Source organism: Melampsora larici-populina (genome assembly GCF_000204055.1).
Source record: "Melampsora larici-populina 98AG31 unplaced genomic scaffold MELLAscaffold_20, whole genome shotgun sequence".
In the NCBI taxonomy this organism is placed as follows: Eukaryota; Fungi; Basidiomycota; class Pucciniomycetes; order Pucciniales; family Melampsoraceae; genus Melampsora; species Melampsora laricis-populina.
The window spans coordinates 715,699-733,550 of NW_006768784.1; the positions used below are offsets into that span (position 1 = coordinate 715,699).

At 37.6% G+C, this 17,852-nt stretch overlaps 8 protein-coding genes across 8 annotated transcripts; 6 read left to right on the forward strand and 2 right to left on the reverse strand.

Annotated features, from left to right (window-relative positions):
* Positions 1–950: 950 nt before the first annotated feature.
* MELLADRAFT_106895 (uncharacterized protein) lies at positions 951–2,091 on the forward strand (the record flags this gene model as incomplete). The annotated part of the gene is made up of 3 exons (XM_007410386.1): positions 951–1,227; positions 1,357–1,967; positions 2,047–2,091. The coding sequence occupies 3 exons, from the start codon at positions 951–953 to the stop codon at positions 2,089–2,091; spliced, it is 933 nt and encodes a 310-aa protein (XP_007410448.1).
* A 411-nt stretch (positions 2,092–2,502) lies between these two features.
* MELLADRAFT_63534 (uncharacterized protein) lies at positions 2,503–3,643 on the reverse strand (the record flags this gene model as incomplete). The annotated part of the gene is made up of 2 exons (XM_007410479.1): positions 2,503–2,937; positions 3,011–3,643. The coding sequence occupies 2 exons, from the start codon at positions 3,641–3,643 to the stop codon at positions 2,503–2,505; spliced, it is 1,068 nt and encodes a 355-aa protein (XP_007410541.1).
* A 3,056-nt stretch (positions 3,644–6,699) lies between these two features.
* On the forward strand, positions 6,700–8,686 carry MELLADRAFT_116595 (uncharacterized protein; the record flags this gene model as incomplete). Its single annotated transcript, XM_007410387.1, has 7 exons — positions 6,700–6,896; positions 6,979–7,117; positions 7,236–7,433; positions 7,518–7,636; positions 7,739–7,764; positions 7,839–7,953; positions 8,034–8,686. The coding sequence occupies 7 exons, from the start codon at positions 6,746–6,748 to the stop codon at positions 8,561–8,563; spliced, it is 1,278 nt and encodes a 425-aa protein (XP_007410449.1).
* A 703-nt stretch (positions 8,687–9,389) lies between these two features.
* MELLADRAFT_106898 (uncharacterized protein) lies at positions 9,390–11,235 on the forward strand (the record flags this gene model as incomplete). The annotated part of the gene is made up of 8 exons (XM_007410388.1): positions 9,390–9,579; positions 9,642–9,780; positions 9,922–10,116; positions 10,212–10,330; positions 10,418–10,443; positions 10,511–10,625; positions 10,699–10,977; positions 11,096–11,235. 8 exons carry the CDS (start codon positions 9,390–9,392, stop codon positions 11,233–11,235), a joined length of 1,203 nt encoding a protein of 400 aa, XP_007410450.1.
* Positions 11,236–11,783: 548 nt separating this feature from the next.
* Positions 11,784–13,511, forward strand: MELLADRAFT_87358 (uncharacterized protein; the record flags this gene model as incomplete). Its single annotated transcript, XM_007410389.1, has 4 exons — positions 11,784–12,616; positions 12,696–13,135; positions 13,201–13,444; positions 13,487–13,511. The coding sequence occupies 4 exons, from the start codon at positions 11,784–11,786 to the stop codon at positions 13,509–13,511; spliced, it is 1,542 nt and encodes a 513-aa protein (XP_007410451.1).
* Positions 13,512–13,532: 21 nt separating this feature from the next.
* Positions 13,533–14,320, forward strand: MELLADRAFT_71963 (uncharacterized protein; the record flags this gene model as incomplete). The annotated part of the gene is made up of 3 exons (XM_007410390.1): positions 13,533–13,636; positions 13,706–13,785; positions 13,852–14,320. A coding segment is annotated over one exon (369 nt), but the record flags the coding sequence as incomplete, so codon positions are not given.
* A 92-nt stretch (positions 14,321–14,412) lies between these two features.
* MELLADRAFT_71965 (uncharacterized protein) lies at positions 14,413–15,878 on the forward strand (the record flags this gene model as incomplete). Its single annotated transcript, XM_007410391.1, has 5 exons — positions 14,413–14,798; positions 14,928–14,961; positions 15,040–15,108; positions 15,203–15,322; positions 15,411–15,878. The coding sequence occupies 4 exons, from the start codon at positions 14,622–14,624 to the stop codon at positions 15,262–15,264; spliced, it is 342 nt and encodes a 113-aa protein (XP_007410453.1).
* Positions 15,879–16,441: 563 nt separating this feature from the next.
* On the reverse strand, positions 16,442–17,731 carry MELLADRAFT_106900 (uncharacterized protein; the record flags this gene model as incomplete). The annotated part of the gene is made up of 5 exons (XM_007410478.1): positions 16,442–16,592; positions 16,728–16,786; positions 16,867–17,120; positions 17,400–17,572; positions 17,646–17,731. 5 exons carry the CDS (start codon positions 17,729–17,731, stop codon positions 16,442–16,444), a joined length of 723 nt encoding a protein of 240 aa, XP_007410540.1.
* Positions 17,732–17,852: the final 121 nt, after the last annotated feature.

The window sequence follows — 17,852 nt, forward strand, 5'->3', positions numbered from 1 at the left end:
ATAATCAGCTACATCACCCATTCAAACCATTAGTCGAAGAGCTGTGTGACCTTTGGCACGGTGTTTTTTTTAAGCCAACCTCATTGAACCCCAACGGTCGCTTAATTCGAGTCGCAGTTTGGCCTCTGATAGCTGATTCGCCAGCCATGAAGAAGATCGCCGGCTTTTCTGGACCTAAGTCCACCAATTTCTGCAGTGAATGCTACATTACGTCTGACGACATCGATCAAGTCAATGTTGGCTTTTATCAAGGACACACAAAGTCTCAATATAAGGCACAATCCCAAGCTTGGTGCAACGCTCCATCCGCTTCTGCTCAACAAGCTCTGGTCAAAAAAAACGGAGTGCGCGCCACACCATTTTCTTGTTTACCTTACTGGGAACCTGTGAAGTTTACCACGATCGACATTATGCACTGCATCATGTTAGGATTACTGAAAGATCTATCATCTACATATCTTCGCATCCCATGCGCCGCAAAAATCCTTGATGATCAGCAGAAGACCCTTGCTCTATCAGGTAACCATGAAACGATTCACGCAGATGCTGTTTGTTTTCCGGCTCCACAGATCACAACGCCTCTAACCTGTTCAGATGTGTCATCGTCAGTTAATCAATCAATTTCAGATCATTACACAACAACCAGTGAACATTCTAGTTCACGAACTCATTACGATCGATCAGCAAAAACTTCACACATCCAAGTATCCCATCCAAATATAATTGACTCTTCCATGACTCAAAGTCATTCGGCGTCTTCAAAATCAAGCCATAGCACAATCATTGCCACTCATGGCCCTGCCATTACTCCTCACGAACTGCAAATAATCTGGTATACAATTCAGAATACCAACATTCCATCTTGGCTAACCCACCTTCCGCATACGTTTGGGACGGCTCGCTGTGGTACACCAAAGGCTGCCGAATGACATGTATTATATAGTTTGTATATGGTTATTTCGATTTTACCGTATCACTACAACGCTGAAAAAGATTCGGAGGCGGCCGATATACACACTGCAATCAAACTAGCGACTCAGATTGTGAATGTTGTGACTTTGAGGACTATCAACGAGGAGGACATTAAGATGCTTAGAAACCTTTTGAGACAATATCGTGAACACCTGCAAAAAGCTTGGCCAAACATCCGTTCCAAGCCAAACTTGCATTATGCTCAACATCTTCGGATCAAATCTGGCGTTTTGGCCCGCCGCCATACACTGCTGCGTGGGCCGGCGAAAGAAACATTGGACAACTGGTTCAAACTCCCAAAAGCACACACTCAGGTAAGATTTACTTCTCTTTGACTTCAACGCTTATCCTTTGAGTAATCCTGATTTGTAAATTTCTGACCAGGTACTGTGACGGGAACCATGCTCAAAGCGCATACCCAAAAGTCATTATTTAAACATATTCAAAAGAATATGAACCCAACATGTCGGAATCATCTTGGTCTTGAAGACCTGACAGCCTCAACTACATCAAAATGGCGATCTTTCACACCACCCGACCAAAATTTACCCATCATTGTCAACTTTCTACAAGAGCTAGGCCATGATCCAAGAGCTCCACTTCCTGCACTCGAAAGTACTTCATACTGGAAACATGCCAACAAGATTTTTTCACCTTTTTCTACTCATAAGGGAAACAGTTCCATTCAACTACACAATCAGCCAAAGTCCCAGCACTTTGAGTATGGCCTCATTCAACATATCGTCCGCCTGTCCAAAGACCTGACTCAATTTTTTATAGTGGACTGCTTTCCATCACTCAATGGCACTGATTGTCTTTTAAATCCGTATCAAACACTGCCACATCTTAAAGCTGATGTTGTTTATCGCAGTCCACTAATCAGAAAATGTTTCAGTGTTGATAACATTTTCGGACACTGTGTTGTAGTCGAAAATCCATGTGATACATTTGGAATTTCCCTGGACACAAACATTGTTGTAGGTTTGCGGAGTATGGTTAGTCTCTTTCTGTTTCAGTATCTGCTTGTGTGGCAATTGTGGGTCTGACTGACGACTCTGGACCAAATTGATCTAGGCCATAATTGACATGTCCTCAAGCTACGAAGAATGTGGCGTCTAGTCTCATTCAATTTTATGAACATGTATTTATATTTTCCGACTATCTCAATTGTTGTTATCACCAAAGGTCAACCAATTAGATGACTATTTTTAGAATACAAGCTGAATCTGAGTAACACCTGCGTAGCCATACAAGCACAAGAGAGAGTTAAGTTTTGAAAAAACTGGATTGATCATGGATGAACAATTTCAGACTTCAGTTATTTGATAACACTCTGAGAAATCTACTTGACCATGTCTACGGCACAAGACACCAGGGAGAATAGAAAAAAATCTCTCAAATACATGTGTAATTGTGAGAACAACATTAACCGCACAAATAAAGAGAGTATTGAGTTTCCTGCATCACAGAAGCTGACCTTTCCCGCACGTTTACTATTCACATCCAATTGCTCAAATTGGTCAGATCCATCTATGATTTTGGAATCAACAGTTGTTCAATTCGGGTGGCGAGAGTGTTGAGAATTTCTGAAGCTGGTTGAGCCTTGAGTTTGACCTTTTTATCATCATCCAGACTATTATACCAGACTTGATCGTAACAATTTTGAGGAAGGCCGCAGCAAACTGCCGCATTTGGATTGTTATACGACTCTTCCACACGACACTGATCAAATCGTTGAGTGGCTAATAGTATCCCATCGAGTTGTGCTTTGTATTCGTATGAAAGACGATCAACACGATGCATGAGAGATCGGTATTGTTGACTTCGCCAAACCAGACCCACTTTCTTCTGGTCCAGTTGTTCAGGTTCCCACTCAGTCTCAGAGCAACAATCGGCATCTGGTATCAAGTCTAATGACTCTTTACCCAGATGACGTACAAAAGAATCGCGACGATATTTGAATAACTACCCACAATTAAAGGTTGGACATTCCCATCAATAACCTGTTATAACGTTTGTTGAGTACGAAAAATCTCACCAGTCGCTTCTTCCTGTTGTTCTCAACCGCCCGAAGTTTTTCGGGTGTGTTTTGTCCTGATCGAATCTCAGTTGCTCTTCCACGAATCCAGCGCGTTAACATCCCCTCAAGTGTTGTGTAGGTTGTGTGTGCTGGATTGATTGGTAGGTTTCCAAAATCTCCTCTCTTATTGGCGTGTCTCCAATGCTTGATGACTAAGATCGACATCACTTGATTCCAGCGGCAGCCTTTCTTAAGGCCCCAGTCAAATGTAAAGCGTTCGATACCGTATTGTCGAAGATCAGCCAGGAAGACTTCTCTTTGTCTGGAGGAATCATTGGTGAGTTGTGTCAAAACTTCTGGTTCTAAGGCAAAGATCCGCTGGTCTGACATCGTGGCTTCTTGATTGAGAAATCTTAGTTGAAGGCGTTCGTTGCAGGTAGGTCCAAGAGGGTATGATTTTGATATGTGGTCGTATTCTAACAGCATTCTAGTGAATGTAGCCAAGACCTTACAGACTCGAGAGTTTGCATTTGGAAGACTACCTGCCACTAATGCGTTGTTGGCCTTGAGTGACTTAACCGGGGCACCATGCTTCCAGTTGCGCACTTTTTGAGCGGAAGGAGGCAAATTTGACTTAGGAGAGGGAGACATGAATAAAGTTCTTGTTTGATTTGGTGAACAAGGAAGATACTCCCATCAAGCTCGTTGAGTCTTCAAATACAAATCAATGATTCACATTTCTCAACTAACTTTGTCATTAATCCGAAGGAGGTTCTTGCCATTATACTCTCAAAAAGATGCTCATGCGAACAAGAACAATGGAGTTCAACCGAATTTCCGGTATACTGAGCATAGGTCCGAATGTTTCTAACTGACCGCTACAAGTCACCAGATAAAGGCGTACTTTGCAGATACAAAGGCACAGTAAAGCGCGCGAGAGGTTGAGATGAGACACAAGGACTAGAGAACCTCTTTGAAAAGACTTTCAAAAGTCTTGGTGTGCTCAAGTCGACGTGAGACTTTGAAACAGACATGGTGAATGATAATTAAAATAGGAAATATAAAAGAATTAATTATGTGAGGAAGTAATTATGTTACAAGTATTAGTAAGGGATGTTCTATCTTACAATATTATGTGTGAAGTGCTTTTGGAGCTTGTGTCTAAGGTCTCGAGTACTGACAAATAACACATGATTCTTGGCAATATCAAGAGTATGAGGATCAAGCATCAAATATCCAAGTGTCAAGACTTGACTACTATCTGAACAAGAAATATTTTGGAGTGTATATAATCAATTTTCCCTCAACATATGTACATGGGTTTAGGGAGTTTTAGCCCTTTTATGGATTTCCTAAAAATCCCCTCTGAATCCATACATTGTATGGTTTCCATAAAACCCCTCTTAAACCATAATTGTCATAGGGTTAGAGGGATAATGCACTCAGCTCAATTCTTTGATGGGATATCAATTATAGCATTGCACATCTAATCATACTCTAATTGATCATATCTATACCTCTGCTTACAATTTGTAATGAATTGAAGAAGTGACCAAAGTAAACAAAATTAAAGACATGTAATTATGGTTCTCAAACCTATGCAAAAATTTGTGCAAGTTTTGAGCAACTTCTGTGCAAGACATGAATAGAACTTGCACGGATCATGCACAGATCTTGCACGTTGGTCTCACATGGTTTTTGTACCAGTTGGAACAAAATAGCTGGGGTTGTCAAAAAATTTAATGTGCAAGATTGATGCAAGAAATCTTGCACAGATCTTGCACATTGGTCTTGCACAGTTCTTGCACAGGTTTGAGAACCATAAATATAATTTTTTGAGATGCAATGTACTTGATACCACTGAAGGTAGATGGTTGATCAAGTTGAGAATGGGTTGGTTCAGATGAGTTATTGGTTAAAGTAAGTATCTTGAGATAGTCTTGAATGGATTGATTGAGATTGGTTATCATCAATCACACCAAGTGAAGATTTGATGGCAATTTGGATGTGATCAATGGGGTTTCCTAAGATCAATTGATCACTTTCAGAGTTTGAAGTAATCAGTGATGGAAGATTGTTGTGCGTTGCTCAGCAGCATGGAGCGCACACACGCAGAGTATCTGGCTAGCATTCCTTCCAGTGTAGAAGTGATATACACCTTGTTGGCATGTTGAAGGATGAAAACCACCATTGCTGTGAAAAAAGCTACATTTGAGCAAGATTGAAGCCCCAAAATTTTAAAAAATTCATCAATTGATGGCTTGTTCATCCTCCACGTGGCCCAAGAATTATGGATTTAACAGGTTTTTTATCAAGAAAAAAGTACAATCTTGGTATGGGATAAGGAAATAGGGGGTAAAGTCCAAATTTGGACCCCACCGCAGATGTGGAATCCATACCCCATGGGTTTGAAGGGGTTATGGAAATATAGGGGTATGGCTTTCAAGGGTTTTGAGTGGAGGTTGATCATTTTGATCAGGTCAAGTTATGGGTTGACTTACAACAAGCTGATTCTTGAATCTTTGGTTCAGATGTTCTTTGCTTATATAGTGAAGCAGGTTGTGCATGCTGATCCACAAGCTTTTCAGGTAGCTTCTCATTTCTGTTATCAGGCCACACATATAGGATGTTTCTTGGGTTGGATTGATATTCCTTTCATCATCACTATTTGTGGTTATTCTTGAGCAGGTTTGCTTTCTGCATAGGACCAAAGCCGTAGCCTAGTTGTGTCACTTGAAGAACACAAATGAGGGTCTATGGTTTTTTGAGAATCTGCCATTAATGTTATTGTCAGGTAGAGGATCATTTTGAGTGTCAAAGATCTTTATAAGCCGACAAAACCCATAGCCAAGAGCAACTGATATCCATTCTAGTTTGAATGCTGGGGCTGGTTGTTCATCTTTCTGATGTTGACTTGGTAGAGCTCTTTACATCTTCTACTTGATCACAAATGGAATAGAATCACCTGCTTCCAAGGATCCGAGATTCATATGAAGAATCTTTGGGTAAGCTGAAGACTTACTTCGGGCGGTGAGAGAATAAGGTCAATCAATTGATCTAGACTGTTTCTCATTAAAAGGATGATCAAGTTTTCCGATTCAAAGGATGGGAAGATGGTTGTTCGATTACACGCAGCTAACTCTTTGCTGGGTCATCTGAATCAATAGAATAGTGAGATTTGTTTGGGAGTTTGAGTTGGGTTTAAGTGCTCCAATTGACCAAATTATCGATTCTCACCCCCAGATTATGTTCGGGATCCGATGTAGGCTCGATTAGCCTTTAGGTCATGAGGAAACGAGTTGTGAACCTTTTTTAAATCTCATCTCATCTCATCTGACTCTCTATTCTCGACTGATGTTGTTAATCCGGGAAGTCCGTTGAGTGAAATCCAAAGATAAACTTCAAGATTTTGATTCGAACCCGTTGACTTTAAATCAAGCTTACTTAAATTCAAAGGAAAGTACACATATCATTGATCTCCTTCCATGTGATCCGAATATGATTGATACCTCTAATGATATACTGAGTTTTTCAAGAAGCACTATCCCTTCATTAACATTTGATTGATTCAAAGGAGAAGCAGAATGGGATTTGATCGATTGATTGATCGACTGACATTTTAATCAAAACCGGATCGAGAAACTATATAAGACCTTCACCTTCTTGACTTTCTCCTCTTCTCAGCCTTCTCAATCTCTTCTTGTGTCCTTTGATTACATCTACACTTTCTATCGAACCTTTTCAATTTTCATCATGATACCTCAATCAACAACTCATTTAATCAAATTGGCTTCTGTCTTTTTCTTTTTACCTCTTTCTCAGGTCATGGCAAACGAATCGAGCAAAGTTACGAATCAAAGCAAATCTTTGTACCATCAACCTTTACATCACATCATTGTCGGAGGTAAAACTGACGTTATTTTTCAAATTCATAAACCTGATCAAAGGTTTTGCATAGTAACTTTTCTTTACATTTTTTCAAAAAGGTTATGCTAGTGTAATCACTACTCTTCAATACGATGAAAGTACTCAAAAGCTTTCAAAAATCGGGGTTTTTAACAATTCTTTGGTTGGAACATCTCCATCTTGGATGGAAGTCAGTTCAGATGGAAAAATCCTTCATATGTAAGATAATTTTTTCTTAATCTTTGAAAACCACCTTTCACCGCGGTTTTTCCCTTGCCTTTCATTATACAAATCTCTACATATTGACTTTGATTTGATTTGATTTCGTTCTTGAAAGCTCCAATGAAGTAGCTGAAGTAGATGGTCAAAATAATACAGGAAGTATAAGTTGTTATCGGATCATCAAAAATACTCATTCAGGATCAGATTCGAATTCATCCATCAGTTTTGAACCTATCAATCAAGCTTTCACAAGTTCAGATCCAGTTGCATTTGATATATCACCTGATCGAAAAAATATGATCGTAGCTTCATAGTGAGTGAATTTTTGAATTCCTTTTGACATCCTGACCTCATCTCTCATCTCATCTTCTTATGGTTCTTGATTCCTTTTTGATAGTACAGGTGCTACGGCCTCTCGATATGAATTAAATGAAGACCAATCATTTAAATATAACAAGAGTGTTCAGGCTTATAGTTATAATGCTACAGGTCCTAACATCGCTAGACAATTACAATGCGAGTGATTTTTCTAAATAACAAATCTTTTCAATGTGTGCAATTTTTTACACAAGTGAGCCATAAGCTAATATAATAATCTTTCAATTTCCCTGGATCTAGCTTACATTCATCAAGCTCGTTACGATGTAAGTCAGATTTCTCTTTCAGTATGAAATCAATCAATCCAATTTGATTGAATTCAATCCCTTGACCATAATAGCCTACCGGCAGAATTGCGACTTTCACAGACTTAGGTGGAGATCGAGTTTATATTCATTCAGTAGATAACAAAACTGGTGAACTAAACCCAATCGATACGATCCAACTGAAAGCAGGTACATAATACCTTTTTACATCCAAAAAGTCCACTTGACCATCATTTATTTATTTTGACTTGGTGATTTTCCACAAAAAGGTACTGGACCCAGACATTTGACTTTCTTCGTGGTGAACGAAACTCGAACAGACGTATACCTAATCTGTGAATTATCCAACGAATTGATCTACATTCAATTCAATTCGATTTCCAACCCAAGTTTTTCGACCGAACTCAAACAAATCCTACCAACTTTACCATCCACGATCTATAACCAAACCACCTTTGGAGCCGGAGAAGTAGCCATCACCAATGATGGTCAATTCGTTTATGGAACAAACCGACAAACAGATTTCAATAAATCTAAAGACGATAATAGTATAGTCTTATTCAAAAGAGACAAACTTACTGGTTTGCTTTCTGAAAGACCTATACTCTTTCCACTTTCTCATACAGGCTTCACCCCACGTCATTGTTCTTTTAGTAAAGATCTCCATCAAAGGTTTTTGGTCGTTGTGGGTCAACAAGATCATTTGGTTGGGATCTATGAACGGGATGTCTTGAATGGTCAGATTAAGTTTTTAGATATGATTTCTATTGATGAACCTGCATATGTGGAATTCTTGTAATCTTTTTTTTTATCTTTGGTTGGATTCTTTTTTTTTGTATTGCATCTTAATTTTTATTTTTTTGGGAGGGTTTTTTGTCTTGTTATGCAATTGAAACAGGTTCTATACCTCTATTTGTGTTAGATTTTATTGAGATAGTAGTGTAAAAGTGGTTGTGTCACAATATATTATGACCAAACCCTGGCCAAATGTTCAGCTTCTCATCAGGTTATGGATGGTTAGACTACACTGAGTGTTTTATGGCCAAAAATCAGCTGAAGTTTTGGCCAGAAATCAGCCAAGTTCGCGGCCAGTCAAGTGGCATTGTACAAGTTCAACCCTTGCTTGTAGACGGTCAATAGGCCACCAAATGGTCCATCTTACAGTTTGGTTTGGAAAAATCCTTCACAATTTGCTTGAGCTTGTCTTTGTGTATCTTGTCATAAGCAATTGATGCAGTCTGTAATACGCAATGGATACGGGACTGGCCACTGTGGATCACATTGCATTGCAATGGTCCGTCAAGTTCACACAGGATAGAGTGCAAAACTCCATACATGGGAGTTCTGCTCGCTCCAACACCGTCTGATCTGAGCTGTTTTAGTGTTGTGAGTTAACAACTCCTTCGTTCTGCTCGTTCAGCCTTCGTATCGTTCAATATATGCGCCTTTTGCATACATATATAGTTGCCGCGTGGTGGTGGTATGTATTCTTGATAAGAGGCGCTTTTGACGGATTCGTGATATCTATTTTTGGAACCACTTATCGCTACTTTTTACTCATTCTCCTTGAATTCTTTTTGTTTATTTTCTTTACTTTTCGGCAATTTTTATTTTTCTTCGTCAAGATGAAATCACAAGCAAGACTTTATTTAGTTACATTCGCTATTGTTTTCCTTACTACACATTTCCCTAAGATCATCACGGCTAACGAATCAATTAAATATAATCAACCACCTTCAAGTTCTACCACTGACCAGCAACTTCCTGAACAAAACGGATCTCAATCTCAATCCTTACACACGATTCTTGTTGGAGGTGAATTGATTTCTGTTCCGAGATAAAAGATTTCACTTCCTAATTTCTATGAATCTCAAAAGGATTTGCTGGTACTATTACAATCTTACAATTTGACGAAAAAACTCAAAAACTTTCAAAGCTCAATTCTTTAAACAATTCGTTTGTTGGGGCGTCTCCATCTTGGATGAAAATCAGTCCAGATGGCCAATTTCTTCATAGGTCAGATCATCTCTTTTAATCCATAACCACTTCTTGTCCTGTCTGTGTGTGTTTTCTTCCATTTCTTTCACTTGAATCACATTTTATCTTTTAAATTCAGAAGAATTACATAATGACTTGTTGGATGTTTTTCACCTGAAGTGCTAATGAAGTGAAGGAAATAGATCATAGGAAAAACACAGGTAGTTTGAGTAGCTATCGACTTTTAAACAATGATTCAAAACCAAACTCGAATAGATCATTGGTTATTGAACCTATGAATCAAGCTTTTACAAGTGCTGATCCGGTTTCATTTGATATATCGACTGATCAAAAAAACATGATCGTAGCTTCATAGTAAGTCAATTTAATCTTCAATTTCGAAACGAAAAAAAAAATCATCATCCTTTGAGATTATCAATCTTGACTTTTTGGTTGTTTGGTCTTCTTAGTACAGGTGCTACTGCTTGTCGATATGAATTGAATGATGATAGATCATTTAAATCTACAAAGAGTGCCCAGACTTTCACCTATAACGCTAGTGGTCCTATCACCGCTAGACAATCACAATGTGAGTTGAAGTGTAATAGGTATGAGTAGTTTCTTTGGAAAGAATTGGGAGGCTAATATAAAGATTTCTTGATTTTCTCTTCATTAGCTCATCTTCATCAAGCTCGCTACGATGTAAGTCGAATCTTTTTCTCAGTATAAAATGTTGTAGTCTAGGAGGATTGATTAAACGATGAATCAGCCTACAGGTAGGATTGCAGCTTTTGTAGATTTAGGTGGAGATCGAGTTTATCTTCATTCAGTTGATAAACAAACTGGTGAACTGAACCCAATTCATACTATTCAACTTGAACCAGGTAACCAACTTTTTCCGAAATCATAAATTCTCCTACTTGACTTACTAATTTGTTTTTTCTTTTTTATAAAAAGGTACTGGACCGCGACATTTAACATTTTTTACTGTCAATGAATCCAGAACGGACGTTTATCTAATCTGTGAACTATCCAACAAAATGATATATATCCAATTAAACCATATCACCAAACCAACCATTTCCATAAAACTTCAACAAATCCTTAATACTTTACCAACTGAATTCCAAACCCAAACCACCTTCGGAGCCGGAGAAGTGGTCATCAGTAATGATGGTAAATTCCTTTATGGTACAAATAGACAAACTGATTTCAAAAGACCTAAAGAAGAGAATAGTATGTATAATTGTTTTTAAAAGAGATCTATTCACTGGTTTGATTTCTCATACACCTGATCTTTACTTTCCACTTTCTCATACCGGTTTCACTCCACGTCATTTTTGTTTTAGTAAAGATCTTGATCAAAGTTTTTTGGTGGTTGTGGGTCAACAAGATCATTTGGTTGGGATTTATAAACGTGATGTATTGAATGGTGAAATTAAGTTTTTAGATATGATTACCATTGATGAACCTGCATATGTTGAATTCTTGTAATCTTTTATTTTTATTTTTTGGTTGGATAAATGGATGGAAAAGTTTATACCTTTTGGACTTTCATCTTGATATTGAGTTTGTTGATAAAAAAATTCCAAGATTCTTTTGCGTCAATGCCCCCCCCACAAGTACATATTGTTCTTTTATCCTTGCTTGTCTTCAAATCTGGCAAATGAGCCTTGTAAGGCAGTCACCACCTTGACTGTGTGTTTTGTCGGATTTTGACAATACACCTTGCATGTTGATGTTGCATGTTGATACTTGCATGTCAGTATAAGCTTGAGGGGATATTGAATGTTGAATGTCCATGGTGAAGGGGTTCTGTTCAAGAAGCACTCGAAAGCATGAGATTGACAAAAATAGATTAAAATTTAATGTAGTTTTGATAGAGAAGTGTGTTGAAGGGTAAAGAGAGGTAAACAGAACAATCAATTCATCATCGTCATCATCATCGATCAGCTCAGCATCAACTATCAACCATCAAGACTGCCATCGATCGATCAATCAATCAAGAATTATAAGGAACTATTACCATCAAACTTGACAAGATGACAGACTCAGTTCAATCTCATCCATTATTATTATCAACAAACGAATCATCACCTACTTCTAACTCAAAACATCATTATCATCACATCTTATCAACTTCACCAATCAATCAACCACAACAATCATCAGCATCATCACTTCAATCACTACTACCTTCATCTTCATCCTCAATCTCATCATCTTCCTGTTCTTCAAACCTCAAAGCTTCAACTTCAACTTCAGTCTTAACCACTGATACGACTACTCTTAGTACCATCAAGAATAATGATCCATTAACGAACAGCAATCAAACCTCATCCTCAAATCAGTACTTTACTACTTATCCTACTCGTCGCAATCACACCATCTCCACTCCTTCCCGTAATCGAAATCTTACGCCATCGAATTATTCAACTTTCTCTCATTCTTCACTCGACCAAAACTCTCAATCTTCAACTCCTTTAGCAACTGATGCATTACTCTTTCAATCTCTAAGAGCAGAAGCTCAATCATTAGGACTAGAACCTGATAGTTTAGGTTGGGCGATTCTAAGGTATTTATCTTCTTCAAGTTCTAGACCGATCCGATCACTTTTACGTCAATTATCATCTTTCAATCTACTTTTGATCTTACCACGTGCTATCAATCATCACTCTGATACACAAGCTAATCTCGATCAGGAAACCATTTACGATCATCTTATACTCTTATCTTCTCTTGACCAACTTGGTTCAGCTTGTTGCTTTAGTTCACTCACTGGTTGGAAAGGTTTACTTGAAGGTGATCGACTGCTAGTCTCAACTCCTGGTAAATCCCTCAGTACTCTTCAGAACCAATTCCATCTTGATCCAAGGTATGGCTTTTTCTCGATCATAGCTCTTGACATAAAAATTGAACTGTTTGCTAACATCTACGCCATTCTCTTTGAAAAGCTCATTGATCCCTACCATCAAACCATCAACCAGCCTCTCTAGCGAATTAACAGCACCATCGAGACTACGACTCCCTCTCTACTCACTTTCATCATCCTCCTCTCATACTCTAACTCTTCCCGGTTTACCTTCAACTCGACCACATTCAATCAACACCAACACCACCACTCAGAGACTTGCATCTCTCTTTGGACCTCGCCCTACTCCTTCTCCATCAAGTCTACCTGAATCGTCGTCTTCAGAAGTCGAACCAGCTGATGAACCTATCCAACTTAAAGTAAGAATTCTAACATGCTCAACTCTTACCAGTGAATTATTGGATCAAGCTGTGAGTGATGCAGTAAGAAATCGGATCAGGGATGGGTTAGGAAGTTTAGAAGAATCTGTATTAGATTCTATTGATCAATTTGTTGAGCGATTTGCGGTTCATAATCAAAGATGTAAGTCATCTATATATCTGTTCATGTGATCAGTCTATCTAATTCTTTCCGTTTTCAAACAACAGCCTCTTTATTTCTTGCACCCAAGAATGTGGTTGGAGATTGCCTTCAAACACTCTATCATACCATTCAAAGTGAATTGGAAGAAGAGTATGGTCATGATGAAGGAAATGTGATAGTAGATCATACATTAGAATTAGTAGAAGAGACGATTTGTGTAGAATTATATGAAAGATTGTTTGAAGATGATCATGATGATGAAGGATTGAGTGAAAAGATTGCTGGATTAAATCTTTTGGATGTGACTCTGTGAGTGTTTCGATCTCATGAAGTGTAAAGCCGGGTTTTAAGAGAGAGAGAGAGAGAGAACAACTGATGAAAATTAGGTAAAACATAGGGATCATTTGGGATTGGATTTGGAAAGGAGACAAATGGATGATCCTGATCGGATTTGGACTATCAAAACTGGATTAGAACAGATTGTTCAATCAGCCTCTACTGGTTTGTCAGATCTCACTCGTGTATTTATCTTTTCTTCGCTACTCATCAGTTTAACTATTTGAAACGCAGAACTTGCTCGGTTACAAGATACAGACTGTAGATCACCTAGAGATAAACTAGCGGTCTGTGTACGTGTCCATAAGTTGATCGTTGGTCAGTCATCTCCATTCAGTATGACAGCTCGTAGTCAATAAGCTCAACGTGTTCCTATATAGATGGTCTTGCCACTTTACCGCCAATCCCGATTAAAAAAGATGGACCAGGACCGTTACAAGACACAACAAGACCATCTTCTCCAGCATCGACAGTAGAGATGACAACGACTACGCCTACTAAATCACATAGACGTGGGATCAGTTCAAGTAGTTTACCTACGCCTACACCTTTAAGACCTCGTAATCCGATTGCAGATTTAGCAGACGCACTTGAAACTGAACTCAAAATCCCACAAGTTTCTTTAGCACCAGAAGAGCCGAAGAAAGCAGAAGATGAAAGTGAAGCTGAAGTCGAACCTTCGTCTAGCAAGAGCAGCAGTAGTACAGATTTAATTTTACCTATTTTGATTTATATGATCATTAAAAGTAATCCGACTAATTTGATATCTAATTTAAGATATATAAGAAGAAATCGATTTAAACAATTCTTAAAAGGAGAAAGTGATTATTGTTTAGTGAATTTTGAAGTAGCTTGTTCTTTTATACAATCTAAAGAAAAGTCTGCGAGTCAAGAAACCAAAGAAGTGATTGGGATGGGAGGGATTGAAGAGATGAAAAAGGAAGAAGGATTAGGGGTTGCTAAGAGAGTGGTTAGTGAACTTTTGGTAGGAGGGTATCAAAGAGTTTTAGGATTAGAACTTGATGATGTGAAAGGGTTTTTGAGAAGAGAAGATCATGGAACGCGAAAGAAATTGTTTGAGTTTGGGAATGGGAATGGGAATGGGAATGAAGAGAAGAAAAGAAGAAGTGGGATTTTTAAAAATGATCAAATGGATCCGTTGAGTTCTTCTTTACCTTCTACTGCTTTAACTTCATCATCTTCAACTTTGAATCAACCGATCATACAAGAAGGGAGTGGGATGAGAGTTAGTCTTGGGGAGAGGTTGTCTAGTTTTCCTGGATTAGGATCTAAGAAAACTAAACGAAACCTTTCGATGAGTTCAAAGGTTTGTTGATCATCTTTAGTTTGGTTCAGTTTTGAATGATTTGATTAGAAGAAAAATGGAAAAATGAAAATTAATGACATGTTTCTCATTTGTTGGAATGAATTATATGATTTTTGATTTTTTTTCTAGGAACTTGTGATTGATCAAGAAGAAAACCTAGATAGTTTGTTTTGGTTTCTTTTTTTGTTTTGAGTTTTGAGTTTTGAAATTGATGATTTTTTTTTCTTCTTTACGATTTTAGGTTCAGGACCTATTGAAAGGTTTGAAAAATGTAATGGAGCTGAAGGATTAGTTATGGGAGATATTGCTTGTTGAGTTAATTTTTTTGTTTCTGATTCTAAATAAATTATAATAAAGAAAGATTGGAAGGATTGATTTGTTTTTTCTTCTTCTTTTGGGTTTAGTGTTGGTTAAAGATTATCAGAGGCTAGCGAAGATTGGTAGAAAACATGGGATTTGGAAATGATTTGTTTTGGTACATCATTCATCCAGATCAGTTTTTTGGGGGGGGACAAATGGCTTGAGTGGGTTTAGGTTTTTTTATACAGTACAGTTGATTTGAGTTTAGTTCAAGTAAGATTGTTTTAAAAAATTAAACTTTTCGGTTTTTAGGAATCGTGAAATTGGTTTCGATTGTAGCTTGTTTTTGTTTGACTGAAATATTGATGTTTTGAAGAAGAAAAAAAACTTTTTTTTTGCTTTTCTGATTTAAGTATGCAGAATGTGTTAAAACTTACTGATTCGTTTTTAAAAAGGTTTTTTATGTATTGTTTTCTTCTTCTTTTGAAACTTATTTCTTATGATCTGAAAGTTTATTTATTTAAGTTTGTAGAATTTCGAGGATTTGGATGTGAGGTTTTGGAGAAATGTGAGTGGTCTTATAATTGAGAGGAATCAAAGGATCTTAATGGAAGAGACGTCATAGAGTGAGTTGATCGGGTTCTGGAAATGTCTTTGTGGATTTCTATTTCAAGTTTTGTGTCTAGGTGTCGGTGGTTGTGTGAGGGAAATCTTTCTGAGCAAAAATACGTTGCTTATTTCTTTACTTCCTGATGCAATATGATTAATTTGGTCCAAATCTATGGCACTGTCAATAAGATTGGCTTGGATTGTAGTCTCCAAGGCATTGATCCTTCTTCAAGGGGTTTTCCAATATATGTTGCACACAAAGCAGATTTCATGAATCTTTGCACAAGTTACCTGTCAATGTGCTCAGTTCTTTGTGGAAAGCAACTGAGGATATGTGGAATCAAAATAGTAAAAGGACACATGAGTCATTAAGCTTATGATCACAACCCAAGATTCTGAAAATGGCTAATATGAACCAAAGTCAATCAAATTGAATTGATTCCACTAGATTTCAAACAGATACATAATGAACAGACCAACACTTGTTTGACAAAGAAGATGATAAATAATATATAACCCAAAGAAACTAAAGTTTTGATTATCAAAATCATCATATGACTGTTTTCAAATTGAATATACATACAATATAAAATCTTACAAAAAAATCCTTATGAGAAAGAATAATACAACAAATATACAAACTAAATTTATTTTTACTTAGTATGACAGAAATTATTTATACAAGACTGATTTAACTAATCAAACTTGATTTATCTCAATCTTTTATTCTCAAGTCAATAAGAGTAAGTGAAATCTGGATGTTGGTCTCCAAGTCTTTCCCAACCGATCAAAAACAAGATTTGAGATGGACCTTTTCCGGCATCTACTGAATACTTTGAAGCTTGATAGGTAGATAGGATATCATCACGATAACGAGTCTTTGATCTGTTTTGATAAGCAAGCCATGTCCATGTAAAAGTTGCTAATAGCATTATCCCTATTGATCTGAAAGGGATAGGAGACACATCAAAGGTTATAAGGATCTGCTCTGTTATGGAAATTAGTTTCGGTCTCACTTACATTCCGATATAGATAGGTGTCATGACGTGGTATGCAGGACTTTTGTAAAGGTAGACCAGCTAAGAATGATCTCATGATTAGTCAGTTGAAAAGAAGCAATGGATTAAGAAAGGAGCGAAATGAAATCCATGGTACTCACCCAGATAGTCAAGATCGAACCCCCATTTGCAAACATAAATCCCATAGCGATTGAAGAAGCACATCGAGCATATGGCTCACTATTATTTGCTAACCAAGCTCCTAATGCAGGCACTAATGCAAATACTCCAGGGATCTCAATGTAAAGCATACCGTATTGTTGATACTTTTCTTCAAAGACCATACACATCATAAATCCACACATTAACATCGTGGCTGATAAGATTACTGACATTCCACGAGATGAGTATCGATCTGAGATGAAAGATGTAAAGAGGATGAAAATGAAGGCAACCGAGTAAGGTGGCACTTTGAAGATGAGAAACCAATTAAGGACTCTGTAAGTTTTGGCGCTGATTGTCTGAGGGATTGATGAAGATCTTGCGAAGCGAAGACAAAGAATTATATGGAAAACCCACTGGAAGCCAAAAGAGTGTGCTTTGGATTCAACCCGAGTAGATCGACAACTGTTTTGTGAAAGGAAACAATGGTCAATACTCGACTTGGATCTAAGATATCTTTACTAGGACCAACCTTGCGGCTCAAAGTACACAAGACTTTGAGTAGTAGCACCACTAAGAAATGCACATAAACTGATGAGAAAGACGTGAGGACTCTTGAATAAGGCTGCCAAAACATGATGAGTTGGGATTGATCTAGTGTTTTCTAAGTTTCTACCTTCCTGTTTTAGCCTACTTGAAAGATTTCTGAGGTATAGTAAAAGAATTGGTCAGTATCATATATTATATGAAGAAAATTAGTAAGACTCATTAAACTCACTCTTTTTGTTCGGTGTTGAGAAATTTGGATTTTAAGGTTGTTGAAGGTAAGAAAAAGATTGAAATAAAACCAAATATGAAAGCCATTCCACCTTCAAGCTAAAAATGAATTTCTATAGACAACACTAAAAGATTGTGCCCATTGCGTGAGCTGCCGTCTGTGCGCGGCCACGTTGCGGGCCCCTTTTTTTTTTTTTTTTTTTCTTTT